Source organism: Aulonocara sp. 'chitande type north' Nkhata Bay, linkage group LG14, assembly GCF_057382095.1.
Source record: "Aulonocara sp. 'chitande type north' Nkhata Bay isolate Kocher_YH1m ecotype deep benthic linkage group LG14, A_spYH_male_GT1.1, whole genome shotgun sequence".
NCBI lineage: Eukaryota > Metazoa > Chordata > Actinopteri > Cichliformes > Cichlidae > Aulonocara > Aulonocara sp. 'chitande type north' Nkhata Bay.
This window is the reverse complement of record NC_141357.1, coordinates 30,636,744-30,657,163: the sequence shown is the minus strand read 5'-3', so window position 1 is coordinate 30,657,163 and position 20,420 is coordinate 30,636,744. Positions and strand designations below refer to the sequence as shown.

Sequence of the window (20,420 nt, the reverse complement as noted above, 5' to 3'; positions counted from 1 at the left end):
TGTGAAATTAAGTAAATTATTTTTACACCTTGGGTACTATAACACTGTTTATTATTTTTTCATAAATATATAAATTATTACAATCATTTATTGTTTTTTATGTACATTCATTTGCACTGTAGGAACAACAGTTCCTTCTGACATAGTAATTTATTAATATTGAAGTAAAATGTTTTACAGAAAATGCAGAAAGACAAAAACCATGTTTAATGATTTCAATGTTCGGCCTTTCCAGAAAGTATGAAAGAATACTAATTAAAACAGAGCTCTGAAGTGATCACAGCAGGCAATGGGGAACAAGGACAATTTTTACTCACACAAAAGGGCAGTAAGGACATTAGGACTAATCATCTTCCCCTGGGAAATTGATATGATGAACCCTTGAGCTGCTTTGATAATTCATTTGACCCACTTATTACATTATTTTCCCTTTTTTAGTACTGTTCCACAGAAAAGGACATGGGTTGAGTTTACTGTCTCGGGCCTTTCTATGTAAGGTTAAGGTATTTTTCTGCTTGATTGTTTATTTGAGTGGTTGACTTATCTGATGACATGGTTCACTGGGACATAAACATATTCACATTTGGGGAATTTGAAATTGCCCCAGTCCCTGGTTCATTTTCAGATGTTAATGTAGATATGAAATATTGAAAATATTTATTTATTTATTTTTACATGTGCTTATGCTTTTATGGAGCACTCATTGAAATACATGGAAAATCATGGAAATATATGGAAAGAGGCAGGGTAAATCCTGGACTCCAGCTTGCCACAGGGCACTTTTTTTTCTTGTATGTAATTCAGTCAAAACTAAATAAATCATAGGTGCACAAAGGAGCTTAATAGCAGGTCCTTCCTCCCAGCAGCTGTTAGACTTTATAACCATCACTCTGCATATTATCAAAAACCAGTGCTACCATTTCTATGCCACAAATTTCACAAATTTTTAGAATCCCAACACAAACAACACCTGTCTCAACATTTAGAATAACTTTTGAGCATACACTTTTTTGTGTTTTTGTTTGTTTTTTCACTCAAACTCTTAGTTTTGATGTTTTGACAAACTACCAACAGCCTTTGATTAGATGATCTCAGGCTGCGAGAGGGAGTGTGAGGTTCTAAGAGATCAGAAACATAGGCAGGAGATGGTCAAGGTTCTTTTTGCTCAAAAAAAAAAGATTGTTACAGTAATCTAAGCGAGAAGAAATAAAAGCATGAATAATCATTTCTAACTCAGATTTAGACAAAAACGTTCGCAGTTTGGAGATATGACAGAGAGAGCATTTTTAAACAGCACAGCAGGTAGAATGTCATTTGGACAAGTGGTGATGTTCATTTTATCCAGCAGAAGTGAAAGGTCATGTATGGTCAATGGGTTAAACACTTACAGCAAATGAGAGGGAGGTGGACCAGAGACTCAATGCTCATATGGACATTATTAACTTTATCTACAAAGAAGTTTAGAAAGTCATCACTCTCACATATAGAGGACACAGGTACTGGGTGGTCCACGGGGGAAACAATAGAGTTTATGGGGCGATCATGGCTCCAGAGTTGGGGGTTCGCCTTGTAATCGGAAGATTGCCGGTTCGAGCCCCGGCTTGGGCAGTCTCGGTCGTTGTGTCCTTGGGCAAGACACTTCACCCGTTGCCTACTGTTGGCCCGGTGGCGCCAGTGTTTGGCAGCCTCGCCTCTGTCAGTGCGCCCCAGGGTGGCTGTGGCTACAATGTAGCTTGCCATCACCAGTGTGTGAATGTGTGTGTGTGAATGGGTGGATGACTGGATATGTAAAGCGCTTTGGGGTCCTTAGGGACTAGTAAAGCGCTATATAAATACAGGCCATTTTATGGTTTCGAACAGTACTTTGGAATTTTTCTTGTTTGATGAGATCAACTGAGAAAAATATCCTGATCTAGCTGATTTAATGGTTTCATGCAGGGAAACCCAAACTTCCCTAAGGTGGAGCCTGTGAACATCAATTTTAGTTGATTTCCAAAGGCGTTCTGCTTTCCTACAGAGTCTTTTGACGTTCCTTATGTCATCGTTTAGGAGGAGGAGCTCTTTTTGGGGCAACAATGACAGTTTTTAAAGGTACAACTGTCACAATCCTGAGTCTTTGGACCCAGCGTTTTGGGTTTTAATATATTTTGATGTTTATAGTGTATGTTTAAGCTCATTACGTTTTCTATGTTCATTTGCTTATTAGTTTCCCCTTATGTTTTCAACCCCTGTGTTAAGTCTCCCTTACCCTTCATGTGTTTCATGTCTGCATGTCTTTTGTTAAGTTCATGTCGTCAGGTCTGCTTTACATTATGTTTCCTGTTTTATTTTGAAAGAGGTCCTGTGTTCTTGTGTTCATTGTGTTTAGTTTTACGTTTCCCCTGTGATGTCGTTATGTTCATGTGTGTCAGCTGTCTTGCCACTTCTCCTGATACCTCATGTGTGTATTTAAGTCCTCTGTCTTCCTGTGTTCAGTGTTGCATCCTCGCTTATTTATGTCTGTGTGTTCTGTTTGCCAAGTCTACCAAGTTTATTTTGTATTGTCAAGTTTAGTTTAGTTTTTCCAGTGTTCAGCAATAAAGCCACCATTTTGAGTTTCAGCCTGGCCTCTACGTTTGTGTCTGCATTTTGGGTCCTTTCATGCCTCTGTCCACACAGACTTTGACAGCGTAGCAACATCAGCACCAGTGCAGCCCCTGATCACATGAGGATCCATAAATCAGAAAACTTCAGGGCAACATCCTGATTTATGAACCACTTATTGAACAAGAGATTGGATGGTGGTGTTTCCAGAGGGAAGCTAAGGTTAAAAATAACACAAGAATGGTCACTCACTTGTACATCCTTAACACAGAGATTAGTTGTGTCTAAGCAAAGAGAAAACACGAGGTCCAAGGTGTGGCCTTTAACGTGAGTGGGACCAGAGACATGCTGAATAAAATTAAAAGAGTCAGAGGCCATGCTACAGCTAAGATCATCCACATGCAGGATGAAATCGCTGATCTAATAATGGAGGATAAAAAGTCTGTGAAATCCTGGATATAAACACCAGCGGGGCCGGGAGGGCGGCAGATTAAAACACAGTAAAATATATTTGATGAACCGACCTTAAGAAACTGTGACTCAAAGAAAGGGAAAGTCTCATAGTCCAAAGCTCTGCAGGAGAAACTGTCCCGGAAAACAGTGGCAAGTCCAGCACCACCATATAATATAAGGCCTAACTTAAATGGTTGTTTTTTGTTTTTTGTTTTAGTTTGATTAAGTGTGTTAAGCTGTGTCAGCAGATATGTCTATAACACTTAGTTGCACTTGGTAGTAATGATAAATCCATGGCGGACAAGTCCACATTGTTTCCATATCCCATTGCTTTCTTCATGTGTCTGGAAGGACTGCAGGTAGAGTGCAGGTCACAAACATACAGTGAAAAGTGGAAAGAGTACAATTTCTACAGATAATACACACTGGCCACTATTTATGGTCCTCATTGTTGTTAATAATTTAAAATGTGCTTGTTAACTTTTTTTTTTCTTCTTTCGAAGTGTATGGCAGGAAAAGTTTTGCTTTTATTCTTGCATCTAGACAAAAATTAAATATCAAGCTCCATATTAATTCATGTGGGAATCTATAACGAGCCCTTGATAAATATAGAACTGTAGCTGAAATGGAGAAGCCAGTAAATTCATATCAAATGTTACACCCTGAATATAAAAGTCACTCAGCTGTAGCTGCTGATTAGATTCCTTCCTCCACAGCCAAGGTACAAAACACTAGCAGCTTAAAACACTGTGACTTCACATTGTTGTAGGTTTTGTTGAGCATTTTTTTGTTTTGTTTTGTTTTGTTTTGTTTTTTTCAAAACATCTGCATTTTCACTATAAAATGTTGGTACTTTCCTTAGTTTATGGTTATGGTTTATTGGTGTCAGTTTTAGTTGTTGTTGTTTTACACACCATATTTGAAAATGAATGAAAAAGGTTTGTTTTTTTTATGCAAGAGAACAAGACAGAATTTGATTACTGAATATTTCAATTGAAGGTAATGTGTTTTTAAAAGTGTAATTTAATTTAATTTTGTGTTTGTTTTTCTTTTTTTGTTATCATGAAGCATTTTTAATCATATTTTATTTTTATTGATTTTTTTTCCAGGCAGAAAAAAAAGTGTAATAAGTATGTTCATTCAGCTTTAACATACTGGGACACTTATCATGTTTCATTGTCAGTGTTTTCTCTTTTAGGTTTCCCATTAAGTAAAGAGAATGGAAAAAAACAAAACAGTTTCAACCGATATTCTGGAGGTCCAAGGTTTTGACATTTCTCCACAGTTAACGTATCCTCTCTTTTTCTTACTGCTCTTTGTTTACTTCACCCTGCTTTTTTCTAACATTGGAGTCCTTTTGCTTATCATTTCTCAGAAGAGTTTGCACCAGCCAATGTACTTTCTGTTTTGTAACCTGTCTGTCAATGATCTCATAGGTAACACAGTCCTGCTGCCTCAGCTAATGGCTCACATCTTGGCAACCGAACGGTTTATCACCTACAAACAGTGTGTGGTTCAGGCTTTTCAAAGTCACACATTTGGATCGGCTTCACATATGATCCTCATCATTATGGCAATTGATAGATATGTGGCGATATGCCACCCCTTAAGGTATAGTTCCATTATGACAACCAGAACTGTGGTTGGGCTGTCCGCAGCTGCCTGGGGGGTGTCAGTAGTGCTTGTGTCTATATTAATAGGTCTTACTGTGAGGCTGTCCCGCTGCAGATCCACTATACAAAATTCTTACTGTGACAATGCATCACTATTCAAGCTTTCTTGTGAGGACGTGTCCATAAACAACATCTATGGACTCTTTTTCACTGTGCTGCTGTTTACTAGTTCAATTGCAAGCATAGCTGCCACCTATTTTAGAATTGCTCTCATTTGCTGGATTAAGAAAAACAAAGACTTAAATAACAAAGCGCTGCAAACATGTGCAAGCCACCTTGTTCTTTATCTGATCATGCTCTGGTCAGGATTTTTAACAATTATTTTGCATCGTTTCCCAAATTACCCAGACTTAAGGAAAATTGCATATGTTTTATTTCATGTTGTCCCTGCTAATCTGAATCCAATAATTTATGGAATGCAAACGAGATCATTAAGACATAAAATTACTGAAATACTAAAAAGAAAAGTGACTCCATCCTAATATTTTTTTATCTTAAATTTACAGTACTAATAATAATACATTTTATTTATAGGCGCCTTTAAATACCCTGAAGGTCACATTAGTACAAAATAAATAAATAAAGTAAGGTTTTCAGTGGTTGCAACTAAAAGGTACCTATTTTAGATTAACCTTTTCTTTTAACTGTAGTTCCAGTTCCTTTTGAAAAGTCTTTCAACAGCTCAATAACAATAACAACAGCATAAAATGACAAGACATCAGAATGAGTGACGCATTAATTTTCCTCCCACCCATGTATTCAAATCTAAATGTTTTCTACCAACCTTTTTTTTTAAGTGGGGCCAGGCCTACACACTTCTATTGATTGATTGCTGAAAAGCCATTAAAATAATATCTATGACAGAGCATAAAATAAATAAAAATGTCCTTATAATCAGTATCACTATGCATGTATTTGGAGCTGAGTAATGCATTTGTTTTCAGTAAGCTTGTGGGTTTTTTTCTGTGTAGTCATTGTTAATAACTTACAACCCAAAACTTATGCTCAAAAAGTTAGTAATGTTTTTTTTTTTTTTTACTTTAATAGAGTATCACAATACAAAATGTATTGTACATATACCAATAGGGAATATATTTTCAGTTGTTTATTATGTACCCTTGCAACTATTATTTTCCATCTAACGCTAACTGAAGCTTCTGAGGCTTCTTTTTCATATCCTATTAAAAACAAAAGGCTTTTAGAGTTTTTTAACTAATTTTACTCATAAAAGCCAACTAAGATTACTGTGTGGCTAAAGATAATAAGAAATGCCAGTGATAAAATATTTCCTTGGTGAATGGCTGTTTGGATCAACTTAATCAATTCAGTTCTTCATTCTAATCCATTATCAACACTGTTCTGTATTGTTTGGCATCATTGTGTTCAAGGAGTTGTCTTTCACACCTTCAAATTAGGACCATTAGATAGAAGGAAAACATTTTTTACCAGAAATATATTTCTGAATTTAAAAAAAAAAAAAAAGAAAGTACCATTGTAATCCCCCTAAAATACTTTCCTTGTCTTTCTGCATGCCACATGCACCTGGATTATCCAGGACAGATTATTTTCCCATGACATTTTACTGTAATTCTTCTCTACTTCTGTTAATGTGACATTGCATTGTAGTGCATTTCCTAACAGTTTAGAACAGAGTACTGCTGACTAAGCATTCAGACTATTTTCCTTTCTGGTCGAGATTAAAGAGGGCTATCCCTCTCTAAGACATATAGATGAGGGATTATACCAAGAGCTAAGCTAATGGCTGCAAACTATGAGATTTCACAGTTAATGCATAAGCGTTACACTAGTGGCATCATCATAAGCATGTTATATGTTTTAGAGAAACTGGTAACACAATTTTTATCAAAGGGTCTTGTGCTAGTATAATTATTTTATATCCATGCCAGCTGTTATATTTTCATGGATTTATAAATTAGTCAAACAAGCCATGTGAAGCATTAAAAGAGCATTGAACCCTCTCAGGGTTCACTGGAGGCCTTACTTTCTCAGGACACCACCATAACCATAGTAACTGCTTTTGATTTAACTGCTTTGTCAGATTTTGGGTTGGAGGAGGGCTGGAGCCTATTTTAGTGAGGGGTGGGATAAACCCTGGGCACATCACCAATCTATCACAGGGCTATTCAGCTGATTTTAATCTCTGCAATCAACCTGACACGTGTGTCTTTGGACTGAGGGAGCAAGCTGTTCGCCCAAGAACAGGGAGAATATAGAAGCTCCACACAAAAAAGCCTCAGGTGCTGACTGTTTTGAATGAAAAACCCTCTTTCTGTGACATGACAATGATGACCACTATATAAAAGTTACTGTCACATCACGGGTTCGTGAGGTCCCATTTTGGACCCTCTATTTGAAAATTATGGGCATTACCATTTAGGCTTTTTGGAGACAAAAGTGACAACATTAGGTTCCTTCATAGATCTATAATTAACCTTGCATTACAGATACCTGCTAATTAGTGCAGATACCCAGTCTCATTAAGTGAGCAATGCGTCTTTAACACTTTAATACCTCTTGCATAAGTCACAGTGCATTTTAAATGGGTGAGCCATAAAATAATAAGAAATAATTCAAATATATAATAAATCACCCTGTAAATGGGAATTTTTCCCATAGAGACTTAAATGGTTTATGAACCAGGACGAAAACATGTTTATTTCTGCTCAAAAGTTGTGTTTTTCAACAGTCAGTCTCAAGTGGCTAATTAAGTATTCAAGGAAACTGCAAGTAACAGTTTTTGCTGCTTAAATGATCTGTATGTTTATTTCATCACTTCACTATTTCGTTTCGCATCAGTAAATTAATTGATTCTTTTCTGGAATGTGGACATTTTAAATTTTCCTGCAACAATAAGACATTTCTTAAGCAACAGCGGATAATATTTATTTGTTGCTTGTTGATATTAGTTTATGAACACCTTAAATAAAGGGGAAATAAAAGTTGCTGTATAGAAATTAATCTGTATTTTATTTTTTAAAAGAAGAACTCAATAGTGAACAACTGAAAAAATATCATTATCATAAAATATATAGATTTGACAAAAGAACTTCCCACTTCTTGGGTGAGTGGAATAACTTTCACATAGCAAGGGGAGAAAGTCCATAAACAACAACTTTATCAAAGATTTAATTCTACTCACAAAAAGGTTTGTAATAGGAGATGAAATCTCAAACATTCCTGGAAATATGAGAAACTTTTACAGAATCTGATAATACTGGATTATTCCTGTCCTAACCTGGAATAATCTTTATGCTATTAACAGCATTTCATGCTGTCACCAAACCTTCTGAAAAGGTCTGCAGTTATATGGTTTTGCCCATGATGAGAAGGCTCATGAAAAACACCATAATGAAAAAAATCCACATGAAGAAGCGGTCTAAAACTTTGGCCACCTTCTTCCACTCTCCAGTCCTTTTCTGCGTGGCCCTCTGATCTCTGTGGCAGTTGGCTATATACTCTATGTTACGCAAGAGCTGTGTTTCATTGCTTTGGATGCTGCAGGAAATCTCTCTGTCTTTTTTCTCTCCATCACTCACTCCTCCCTTCCTGCATCTCCTCCCCTCCCCTGAGTCACCACAGTCCAGGCTTGCAAAAATGCCATTCTTCCAAGAGCTGTAGTTGCTAGTAGGGTTCTTCCCGATTGAGCCTATAGGAGACAGCATCTGATCCATGTCTTCTTTTTCCTCTGTGGGCATAGGTCCCACTATCTCTTGTCCTCTCTCCATTCTGAAGATGCAGTCCTCTCTGCCCGGTCCCGCCTGACCATTCATGGTGCAGTTGGTGTTCTGTACAGGAGGAGGCTCCTGTTTCTCTGGCTGAGGTGACATGCAGTTCTCCCCAACTTCATACACAAAGCACATTCTGGCCATGTACTGCAGAATGACTTTCTTGGCCCATTTGGGAACAGGCTTGGCATCAGGGCCACAGTGGTGTATGTTCATGACAAATATGGTCAGAGCAGTGGAGGCTGTAATCATTGTCATTGTTGCAATGTAATATTTTCCTGTGGAAGGAAATAAGATGAGAAAATCTGTGAACAGATTTGTGGTGCATTACTATCACGCATACTGGGATTTGATTCTTACCAATTAGTGGTACATTCTCAGAGGGGGGCATGATCTCTGCAACCAGTAACTGAAAGACAGTGAGTGCCAGCATCACTGTGACACCCAATGACACCTTCTCTCCAGAGTCAGCAGGAAGGTAGAAACCAAGTGGTGCCAGAAAAGAGATCATCACACATGGTATGAGCAGGTTGAAGACATAGAAGGATGCTTTCCTCTTAAGTTTCAGTGTGTAGGTCACATCTGGGTATGGGTCAGCACAGCAACCATAAAGAACAATGCTCTTCTTAGCTGGCATACCAAGCACCTCCCACTCAACGTTTTCCACCAGGTCAGCCAGGTCAGCACTCTCCATTGCATTAAGGATGTCAAGCTGGTTACCGTTGTAGGTCCAGGAGCCGTAGGTGAACCGGCATTGCTGAGCATCAAAGGGGAAGAAAGACACATCCACTTTGCATGAGCTCTTAGTGATTGCTGGAGAATCCCACATTATCTGTCCATCATGTCGAATCACCACATTGGTGTCCATGGGACCAGTGAAATGATCATCTGCGCTAAAAAACAAAGAAATCATTGCTGAAAAAACAATGTTCAACAACACTGTAAATTCATACTAGGAGCAAATTTTGAATAGGTCTTTTACAAAAACAGCTTTGATTAGTTTCAAACTGGAAAGGCACAAGTACACTAGGTAAGGATCGTGTCTGTTTTTATTGCTTTTCAATAATATAACATGATTATGTTTAATGTTTCAGCATCCTTTAGTTTCAATGACACTTTTAAACCATGGGAGGCATCATTATATGGAATTACTTTACACCTACTTACCTAATACTTTCTTGCACTTTCAATCACTTTTCTAAAATTCAAATTTTATGGTTTTGTTTTTATAGTTGCCTAGACTGTTGTATATGCTGCATTATTGGACTATAAGAAGCAGTCGGCATAGGCCTGTACACCTACAAATGACAGCTTCAAAGCATGTTTAGCTTGTGTATTTCATATTGGGCAGAATGTCGTCATACAGTATTGAATTTGTGAACTCTATGCCCATCCAACCTACCTGTTATAGAGAACTATATCAGGTCTCCATACATAACTACCCGGTATGCGGATGGTATCAAGGCCGTCATAATCATCTTTATTCCATTTAAGGTGTGCATCAAACCACACTTGCCGTATCCATAAATATGCAGTTAGAATTTGGTTTCGCTCATCCTGTAATATATTGAGAAAGGTGATCATAAAAGGGGAATATTACAGTTAAAACAGTAAAAATAAAAAATAAAACACAATAAAATAAAATACAAAACAGCAATACAGATATATGTGTATCTGCATGGATCAATTTCACTCATACGGTTATGTGCACTGTGGGAGTTTACCATGTCAATTATCTGGGAGAGTGTAACCTGTAGAGTTACATTCAGGATGGTGTTTGTGTCCTCTACAGGCCTCAGTGCGCTAGTGTAGTTTGTGAACAAATCCTTTAGGAGTTTCTGAGCATATCTTCCATGAGCACACCAACAAGCTAGGGCAAGGAACAAAACAGTTTAAAGCTATGTTAACACAAAACATGTGATGCATTTCAGTATTCATGTATTTCCATTTTAATCGAGAAAAATATGTGTTTGCTATGAAAGGCATGCTGGTATGATCACGGATCATTAGATTTTCAAGCCAGTGACATGCACAGCAAAGGCAGTGCTGTGGGTTTAGAGGGTTGCAAGAAAAGGGAAAAACATGTGGGGCATGTGAGACAAAATATGGATGGTACAGCAGATGGTGGTAGGGAACAAAGGGCAATGGCAATCTATATTTCCCTTCTATAAGGCTCTAGAAATAGACCAAACACATCTGCCAACATGTGCCAACAGTGACTTTCGCTGCTAAAGCTCAGTATATAGAGTGCAACATGCAACATTAATCCAGTGAACAAACAACAAATAAAAATGAGCCTAAACCTGGAGGCAAAGTATTGGGAAATATTCGTCAAACGCACGAAGCCATTATTCACGCATTAAAATAAAATCTAATTAAAATAATCACTCATCAATCAGGAAACGAGCAGGAAGAGTTTTCAACAGGAAACGTAGTTTATAGCACTAAATTTATTCCCAGTGTCAACAATGGATTTGGACTAACCAGATGTTAACCTCGAGTCCTGTTTCAATAAAGCCTCTGAGCTGGATGCAAAGAAGGTCTACAGGATTATGATGACAGCAAAATCCCCAAACAGCTGGCAACAAGTTTGCGGATTGCGGGAAACAGCTTGAGGGGGAGAGGAAATATGAGGTGAAAAGGATGTTCTATAAAATATAATAGATGCAATGAAATACAGATGACTGGGATCACACGTCCAACCACACTTTATAGAAAAATGTTATCTAAAGTTTTCTTCTCTGCTAGGACAGTTTTAATATAGTTCCCTTTCATATGATATTAAACCAACCTAAATAGGAACGCAAAACTGATCGACATACCGACATCGTTTTAGATTATACGAGGTAAACAGAAAATAAAACGAAAGTAAGCTTACTCGGCAAAATACCGACACACAGCAGCCAGCGGAATAAAGTCTTCGCCATTCGCCATTGTTTCATCTTGCTGAAGCAAATGCCCTCCATCCGAGAACCATTTGAACTGCTCTGTCCCCAAACACGTTTTATTCGCCGAAAATAGTCTTTACAAAAACACACCGATGGGGGAAGTCAGCAGCGATGTAATCCGGTGCTGTACAAGCCCAACAAGCGCTCAGGAAGGGGCGGGACAGAACGAATCCAGCTGATACGACCACGTGTACACCTTGCACAAACACGGCGAGTTAAAGGTGGTGTTGTGTATTATCTTTGATGGGGTTTTGGTGGCGAATTAATGATAATAAGAACAGTCCCCTGTTTGCTGTGATTCAGCACCACGGAGAGCTACCGGCAACTAACAAACAAATAATAACACATTTCTCGCTCCTTGTCTTCGGGCTAAATCTGGCCAATGATTTTTTTTTTTTAAAGATAATAATTACATAATACATAATTTGCATTATGTCGAAATATATATGCTGTAGCAATCACAACACTGTCCTCCTCGACTTTCTCTTCCGGGTGCTGGTGGTCCCCACCTACTCGTTTTACACGACAAGGATGCTACACCCGCAGGCCCGTTATCATCTCATCGGAGCATTCATCTGAGGTGCAAACAACAAAACAAACAAAACAAACACCCCCTAAAATGCGGGAATTTAAAATGACTGGATGAGCCGAGCAGTGTTTTAGGCGATCGACGATAGCTGATTGAGAAATGCACGTCCACCGCCCTGCATACTTAAATATTATTGTTACAGCGTAGGTATTGTTGGGAGAGACCACTGGCAAACAGTAAACAGGGTGAAGGTAGGATGGATTTAGCCATTACATGTTCAGTAAATTCACGCGAATGTTTTAAATCTGAAATGTTCCCGAGTGGTTCAAGATAAATATTGACCTTATGGATGTACTTGACATGTTTACTCATCTCCAGTCTATTTTCTTCTTACCTAGCATAGCTACAGATGCCAAGAGCGTTATATCCCGTATGTGATCATCTTTACACGATTGTTTCTTTTCCCGCTGTCGCAATCTAAAATGCTACAAAGTTCAAATATTTTGGGGCATGAAAGACCCCTGGTTATTAGGGTATCCTTCGCCACCTGTGTTCTGGCGACTGTGTGCCTACCCCTGCTCGGGCTCATCACTTGTGTCTTCATATCCTCTGTTTTTCATTTTGAAGATGCCACTGGTACACACTGCCAGGTAATGTGTATGTTTAGTTCTATGGTAGTAGTTGCAATACCTTATTATGTATTGATTATATATTTTTAACCTAAACAAAATTCTTGATGTGTGTTTAGGTTCCTAATTACCTGCCATCTATAAGTGCCTCTATCAGCTTAAGTCCTGAGTGCCACATTTGGCGATTCTGCATTGGACTACACTCAGCACCAAGGTTACTGGTGGCTTTTACCTACTTCAAGTTTTACAAGGCTCGCTTTGCTACCAGGTTTCCAGAGAGTTTACTCAGCTGTTTAAACCTGGGCTTTTCTATATCTGAAAACATTGGACTCTTGTTGCTCACATACGTATCATCCACTGAAACTTACTGTGAGTATTCTGAATTTAGTTTGCATTTTTGTACAGGCCTTGTCTGCACAAATATAGTGTAATACTATAATAATAATACTGATAATACTATTACCTATTCTTGTACATTAAAAACAAGCAGTTTCAGTTGTGCTAAGTATGATATGACTGGTGGTTGGTGCATTTATGTAAAGTTTAATAACATATTATCACAAGTTCTCCCCATTTGTTGGTCAAATTTCCCTTCCTCTTTGTGTTTTTGCTCCTTAGTTGTGCATAAGGAAGGTTTTGTCCTGTTCATTGTAAGTTCTCTAATCTACATGTTGATAACCTGCCGTTTATGGAAATCTATTAAGAAATATTCCTTAAGTCCTGAGGTAAGAAATAGCAAATGAGGCACTAGAACTTAAAAACTGCCATATCATTTGTAGAATTACAGTCAATTTCAGTATTTGTTTACTTTGTTGTGCCCTCACAGGATGCCAAGTCTCACCACTGGAAAGTGCGTTTCTTACTTCTCAATGTATGTTTCTGTGCTTTTGCTGGATTCTTTTACTGGAAACACAACATGTACTGTGAATCAGGGAGTGAGTATTTAACCCATCCTTATGTTTCTGTGTGGATTGTGTGCTGCTTTATTAATATTAATCATCAACCATCATATTTACAGTAATGCAAATATTCACAATATTCTGACCAAATTATATTTTTTCTGTACTCTGTTTCTTCTTTTATCAGGTTACACATTCTTTGCCCTGTTTGAGTATCTAGTTGTTTTCTCCAATATGGCCTTCCATCTTACAGCCGTGTGGGACTTTAAGAGCCGGGAGGTCATGCTCATTTCATCTTCAGAGGATAAAGACTTCTGACTAGAAAGTCAAGGACTAGGTACTACATGTACCACCCCCCAACCACCTGATGATAGCAGCCTTGATCCTGCTGAAGCGGAAGAGTGGGATGAAGGCCTTTTCCATATATTTCCATGATGACCAGTCACAAATCCTTAGTGAGTGATGATGTCTGACAAATGAACATAAGATATGCACATGTGCTACAGTAGGGGTATTAGGATAACTTTAAGTGCATTCTTTTGCCTCAGTGTCTCATTCATGGATGCCTTCACCAACCTACATGATGTTATGTAATGTGACATTTTAACTTTTATACACTGCACAGCAAATTTGTGGTCATACTAGAAATGTGCCAAAGTAAAGTGATAGTTCTTCAAGTATGCTTGGCTTTTATTTTGAAATATAAACTCAAGGATAGGAAATGGATGCATTCTGAATTCTAAGCCTTAGTGTCCAGCTTCAGAAACACTGCACTCTATTTAGAGTCCTCAAAAAAGATTGGCACCGATACTCACTTTCATGTAATAAAATGCAATATTCAGGTTGCTGTTGACAAAGCGCTTTATTCTATGTTGTTACTTATTTATGGTTTATTTTTTAAGGGCAAGTATATTACATGAACCACATTACACACCAGAGTATTTTTAATCTTAGCTAGTTTGCCATGCCCATTCCTAGTCGGGCTTTTAAAACACAAACAGAGACATAATAAAGTTCAGTAAATCATAACTTTAAATACTTCTGCAATACTGGCAGTTGAAATGTTAATTTAACACTTTTCAAAACAGATTTCCTCAGTAATATGTGAGGAACTGTGCACACTATTGTGTCCTGATTACCTAACTCTTCGCTGTGCACCAAAATTAAATCCCCCAATAAAAACCTGTAGATTTAAAGATTTTAAAAAAAGCTATATAATACTGAAACCTATGAACCATGATGTGATGACAGTAATTTTCTCCAATATTAATTATTTTATTTGCACTCAAACTTAAGGATATTTACCATAATATACTGGCATGACTTGGAAAATACCTCAGTGTGCAGGTTTACTCTACAGGAAAGCTACAGGACCCTGTGTTAGCCCAAACAGTCAACATTGCAGACATATACTCTGCAAAGTCTGTACATGTGTTTAATAACAGGAATTCTAAAAAAAAAAAAAAAAATGAGTAAGAAAAGTAACAACAAATAATATATTTTTCTTTTTAATTCAAGCACCATTATTCTTTTAAATAGAGGTCTCTATCAAACAGTCAAGGTTTCCCTTTATAGTATAACTCTGAATTGATAACCAGATCAGTAACAGTCAAATAAAATTTTTGGACACCTAAAATTTCTCAGCAAAAGCCATAAACCTTCTTTAAATGTATCTTAGTTCAACAGAGCAGCATGTTTTGGGGCATTAGATCCCCTTTACTTCAAGGGGTGTCCTGCCAACCTTTGCTGGTGTGCATGCAGGAACGTATTGCACTTCTTGGATTTCCACCTCGACACACCCTTTGGACAGAGGTCACACCATTCCAGCCTTTCACAGTGAAGCAGCAGATGTCCACACCTGTCCTAACACGCATCTAGTTGTGTTGTTGCTGTGAATATCCTGGGATGTAGCCTTCCTTTTGAAACAACACATGTGGTGGAGAATATGATTACATTTATCCAGCTTAAAATGCTGGCATGTTGACTTGCTTAAAATTGTGAGCAACTGCCAAGCAAAACCTGGATTGGTGTCTCATTCAATAAGACACAGATGAGCCAGCAATCTGAGATGCACAGGACGAGGATGTATCTAAGCAAGGCAAGGCAAGGCAAGTTTATTTATATAGCACGATTCAACAACAAGGTGATTCAAAGTGCTTTACAGAGACATTAAAGAACAAAAACAAATAAAAAGCATGATTTAAAGTTGATTAAAAAAACTGTAGATAAAATCAGAACAGTTGATCAGCTGAAACACTCAGTTTATTTAAATCCAGGTTGAAGACTCACCTGTTCTCAGCTGCATTTGAATAAAGCACCAAATCCACACTTTAAGCTTAAATTTCAAAACTTACATTTAACTACTGATTTTATCTACTGTTCTGATTTTATCTGTTTTGATTTTATATACTGTTGTTTGTTTGTTTGTTTGTTTGTTTGTTTGTTTGTTTGTTTGTTAATTAGTTAGTTAGTTTATTTGCTTGTTTTAATCAATTTTAAATCATGCTTTTTATTTGTTCTTGTTTCTAATGTCTCTGTAAAGCACTTTGAATCACCTTGTTGTTGAATTGTGCTATACAAATAAACTTGCCTTGCCTTGCCTTGCCTTGATAAAATCAGTAGTTAAAATGTAAGTTTTGAAATGTAGCTTAACAGTGTGGATTTGGTGTTTTATTGAAATGCAGCTGAGAATAGGAGAGTCTTCAACCTGGATTTAAATAAACTGAGTGTTTCAGTTGATCTGAGGCTTTCTGGGAGTTTGTTCCAGATATAAGGAGCATAAAAGCTGAATGCAGCTTCTCCGTGTCTGGTTCTGACTCTGGGAACTGATAAAAGACCGGATCCAGATGACCTGAGGGATCTGGAAGGTTCATACTGGGTCAGGAGGTCACTGATGTATTTTGGTCCTAAACCATTCAGAGCTTTATAGACCAGCATCAGAACTTTAAAGTCTATCCTCTGACGGACAGGCAGCCAGTGTAAAGACCTCAGAGCTGGACTGATGTGGTCCACTTTTTTGGTCTTAGTGAGGACCCGAGCAGCAGAGTTCTGAATGAGCTGTAGATGTCTGACTGATTTTTTAGGTAGACTTGTAAAGATCCTATTAGAGTAATCAAGCCTACTAAAGATGAATGCATGGACTAGTTTTTCCAGGTCCTGTTGAGACATCAGGGCCCGTATCCCTAAAGAATCTTTGTGCAAAAAGTGGCTCCTAGCGGCCAAATTCTAAGAAAATTCTCAGAGTCATGACGTTTTCTTAGAATTTCCCCTAAAAGTGACACGACAATCCCAGTTAATATAAAAGCTATTCCTCAAGATTCCTAGCGCTTAAAAGGGCTCCTAAGGCGAGATCTGCTAAGAGCAGGGAAGAGGACTTTTAGTGGCTTAGGAGTTCCCCTAAGCAGCTGCACAAAATGGCCAACAGAAGAGGCAGGAGAGATGTCCTGCAAACACTGGATGACTGGGAATTATTGAGACGCTACAGATTGGATCGTGCAGGAATCATGTTTGTGGTGGATCTCCTTAGAGATGCAATTACTTCACCAACTCGACGCCACAACGCTATTACACCGGAGACGAAAGTAATCACAACCCTGAGGTATTTGGCAACTGGGAAAATGCAACAATGCAGCAGTGATGACTTGGGTCTGTCCCAATCCTCTGTCAGCAGAGTCATCACCCAAACACTGACAGCTTTGTCACAACCTAATATTGTGACACAATTTGTTTCATTCCCGCTGGATGCCCGCACTTTACACACACATAAAAGGGCATTTATGGACATTGCAGGATTCCCTGGCGTTGTGGGTGTAATTGATGGAACACATGTGAGAATAATTGCGCCATCAGAGGACGAGGCTGTCTTTGTTAACAGGAGGAATTTCCACAGCATCAATGTGCAAATAGTCTTCAATGCGGCCTGTAAGATTTTGGACATTGTGGCTAAACGGCCAGGCTCCACACATGATGCGAGAATGCTCTCCGAGAGTGGCATCAGACAGCTTTTTGAGAGACGCTATGTGCCAGCTAATTGCCACTTGTTAGGGGACAGTGGCTACCCATGCAAACCATGGCTCCTTACACCTTACCTCCAGCCATGCCAAGGGCCCCAACTAAACTATAACAGGTAAGCCAAACAATACAAAAATCATGGAAATGAAATGCAAGCAATATGTTAGAGCATCCAAGTAGTGCAATATTTCCATCAAATAATTAAAGGTCTCTGTATTCTATTGTAGGGCCCACAAGACAACAAGAGCGGTGGTGGAGCATGGCATAGGCCAGCTTAAGAGGCGCTTTCATGTTCTCCACGGAGAGGTGTGGCTGAGGCCTGAAAAAGTCAGCAAAGTCATCATAGCCTGTGCAATATTACACAATATTTGCAAGGTTAGACAGATTGCAGAACCTCTGGAGGATGGCGATGAGGATGAGGACAACGATGAGGATGGTGGTGAAGAAGATATTTACATTCCACAGGGGAACCTAGCCCAGAGTGGACTGCCTTACAGGGCAAACTTCACAAATTTACATTTCAGGCAAGCTGTAGCCCCATGTCTTTTGAGAACTTGTGATGGTATTAAGAACTACCACAGTTTTACTGCACATCACCTGCAATTGTTAAATGCAAGACACAGAACACAATCTGTAAATGGTTTATTTTTTAGGTGTTCAATTTTAAGGTGGTAGTACTCCTCCTGAAGGGAAAGGACTTCTTTTTGTTTTTCAAACACATCAATTGTGAGTTGCAATCTGCTCTCCTGCAGGGGTGCTGACGGAGCAGGTGCTGCAGATGGGAATGGTGTTTGATCCGCTGGGCTATCCTGATATTGTGTCCCAGGCGCGCCTCTTGCCTTGGCTAGTGACAGTTGGGCCAAATTTTCCTCGTAACATACCTTTATGTTCGTTCACCAACTGGGCCAGCAACAAACCTTGCTCCTCAGTCCAGTTCGGCTTGCGAGTCCTTTTTTTTCCCTCCATTTTCTGTGTTTGTAGGATATTTGTTAACAAGCCTTTATAAATAGACCAGCCAGCAATCACAGACATTGATAAAAACTGAGCCGTGTTACCCTCGTTAAGACCACACTGGACTTGTAACGTTGTGATTTCCACTTCATTAAGGACAGCCCCTTGAGATAGGCCATCTTGTTTTCAATGGGGTCCATATGGGAGTGAAAGTACAAAATATGCCAGCTAGGATATTAATATGAGCAAATAAGACACGAATCATTATTTGAACAGGGTGTAATGAGTTTAAGTTTTCACATATTTTAGATTCTAATGTTAGGCTATAACCCCTACAGCTTACTATTCATTTTCCAGATATTTTCTTGAATGTGAAATATTATTTACAATTACAGTCAGCATAAGATTAGAGTGTATAATTATGTTTATTGATTTGAGGGTACATCCTTTGCTCATTATCACCAAAAGCTCATTTCCATCAAACTTGTAGGATCAACCAATCACGGCTTTTGAAATGATGACTCATACCTAGCAACGGGGTCAACCACACCTCCTCACTAAGATAGGATTTCCCAACCATTCCTTGCTCAGAGTTCAATGAAAATGTTCTGGAATCACTTCGAAGCTAAAACTCCTGGCAAGGAATTTTTAGGTTAAGTTAGGAGCTCTCTGAGAGGATTCTCAGAATCTTTAGGGATACGGGCCCATATCTTTTGTCCTTGAAATATTTTTTGTTTTGTGCACTTTATGTTCAATATATTTATTTTGTTGTGCCTGAAATGAATGAATGAATGAATGAATGAATGAATGAATATTAAGCTTTTTTTGAAAGCAGGGGAAAGTGCCATCGCCTTGACCTTGCTGTTGTCAAGACTGACGACCTGTCCAGGGTGAACCCCACCTCTCATCTCATGGTATCTGGGATGGACTCCATCAGCCATGACGGCTTGTGTAAAATCTGGTTATAGCTTATTGAATTCAGCTGTGTAACTCTACAAAGAGCAGAGATTGAAAAAGTCAGAGTTTTTGTTTTAATCAGCCGGCGAGCACTGTGAGGGTCATGTTTTTTGACTTTTCCAGTGCTTTCAACACCATCAGGCCGACCCTCCTGGGTGATAAGTTAGCAGCGATGCAGGTGGATGCTTCTCTGGTGTCCTGGATTGTTGATTACCTGACAGGAAGACCACAATATGTACGTTTCCCACAGTGTGTGTCTGACAAGGTGATCAGCAACACAGGGGCACCACAGGGGACTGTCCTCTCCCCCTTCCTCTTCACCCTCTACACCACAGACTTCAGCCACTGCACAGAGACCTGCCATCTTCAGAAGTTTTCTGATGACTCTGCGGTGGTTGGATGCATCAACAGGGATGATGAGACAGCGTACCGGGCTGTGGTCGACTCCTTTGTCACGTGGTGTGAGCAGAATCATCTGCAGCTCAACGTGGCAAAGACCAAGGAACTGATCGTGGACTTCAGGAAGACCAGGAAACACTTGACCCCTGTTTCAATCCAGGGGGTCAGTGTTGACATTGTGGAGGACTATAAATACCTTGGAGTACACATTGACAATAAACTGGACTGGGCTAAAAACACCACAGCACTTTACAGGAAGGGCCAGAGTCGTCTCTATTTTTTGAGGCGACTGAGGTCCTTCAACATCTGCCAGAAAATGCTGAGGATTTTCTATGAGTCTGTTGTGGCCAGTGCGATCCTGTATGCTGTTGCATGCTGGGGGAGCAGGCTGAGGGTCGCAGATGCCAACAGACTCAATAAACTAATCCGTAAGGCCAGCAATGTTGTGGGGATGGAGCTGGACTCCCTCAAGGTGGTGTTGGAGAGGCGGATGCTATCCAAGATAAAGACAATGTTGGATAACACCTCCCACCCACTCCATGACATGCTGGTCAGTCACAGGAGCTCGTTCAGTGAGAGACTGAGATTACCGAAAAGCACCACTGAACGACACAGGAAATCTTTCCTGCCTGTGGCCATCTC

The 20,420-nt window shown here is 39.0% G+C and overlaps 3 protein-coding genes across 3 annotated transcripts; 2 read left to right on the top strand and 1 right to left on the bottom strand.

Moving 5' to 3' along the window:
* The first annotated feature begins 3,555 nt into the window (after window positions 1-3,555).
* LOC147314916 (olfactory receptor 52N5-like) lies at window positions 3,556-5,191 on the top strand. The gene has a single exon (XM_086260294.1). The coding sequence runs from the start codon at window positions 4,256-4,258 to the stop codon at window positions 5,189-5,191; it is 936 nt and encodes a 311-aa protein (XP_086116420.1). The 5' UTR covers window positions 3,556-4,255.
* A 2,146-nt stretch (window positions 5,192-7,337) lies between these two features.
* On the bottom strand, window positions 7,338-11,702 carry chrna10a (cholinergic receptor, nicotinic, alpha 10a). Its single transcript, XM_086262039.1, has 5 exons — window positions 11,334-11,702; window positions 10,180-10,325; window positions 9,858-10,012; window positions 8,816-9,348; window positions 7,338-8,733 (listed from the first exon to the last, which is right to left on the bottom strand). The coding sequence occupies exons 1-5, from the start codon at window positions 11,419-11,421 to the stop codon at window positions 8,033-8,035; spliced, it is 1,623 nt and encodes a 540-aa protein (XP_086118165.1). The 5' UTR covers window positions 11,422-11,702; the 3' UTR covers window positions 7,338-8,032.
* On the top strand, window positions 11,681-16,061 carry LOC147314914 (acyltransferase PGAP2-like). The gene is made up of 5 exons (XM_086262040.1): window positions 11,681-12,582; window positions 12,681-12,930; window positions 13,180-13,286; window positions 13,388-13,496; window positions 13,648-16,061. Exons 1-5 carry the CDS (start codon window positions 12,415-12,417, stop codon window positions 13,776-13,778), a joined length of 765 nt encoding a protein of 254 aa, XP_086118166.1. The 5' UTR covers window positions 11,681-12,414; the 3' UTR covers window positions 13,779-16,061.
* Window positions 16,062-20,420: the final 4,359 nt, after the last annotated feature.

Bases quoted from the DNA above. Each gene is read 5' to 3' on its own strand.
- chrna10a (XM_086262039.1), bottom strand. From the start codon at position 11,421: ATGGAGGGCATTTGCTTCAGCAAGATGAAACAATGGCGAATGGCGAAG. The intron at 10,013-10,179 runs GTAAACTCCCAC...AATATATTACAG, and splicing joins TCTCCCAGATAATTGACATG to GATGAGCGAAACCAAATTCT. The intron at 9,349-9,857 runs GTAGGTTGGATG...TTTGTTTTTTAG, and splicing joins GATATAGTTCTCTATAACAG to CGCAGATGATCATTTCACTG.
- LOC147314916 (XM_086260294.1), top strand. From the start codon at position 4,256: ATGGAAAAAAACAAAACAGTTTCAACCGATATTCTGGAGGTCCAAGGT.
- LOC147314914 (XM_086262040.1), top strand. From the start codon at position 12,415: ATGCTACAAAGTTCAAATATTTTGGGGCATGAAAGACCCCTGGTTATT. The intron at 12,583-12,680 runs GTAATGTGTATG...ATGTGTGTTTAG, and splicing joins CCACTGGTACACACTGCCAG to GTTCCTAATTACCTGCCATC. The intron at 13,287-13,387 runs GTAAGAAATAGC...GTGCCCTCACAG, and splicing joins AATATTCCTTAAGTCCTGAG to GATGCCAAGTCTCACCACTG.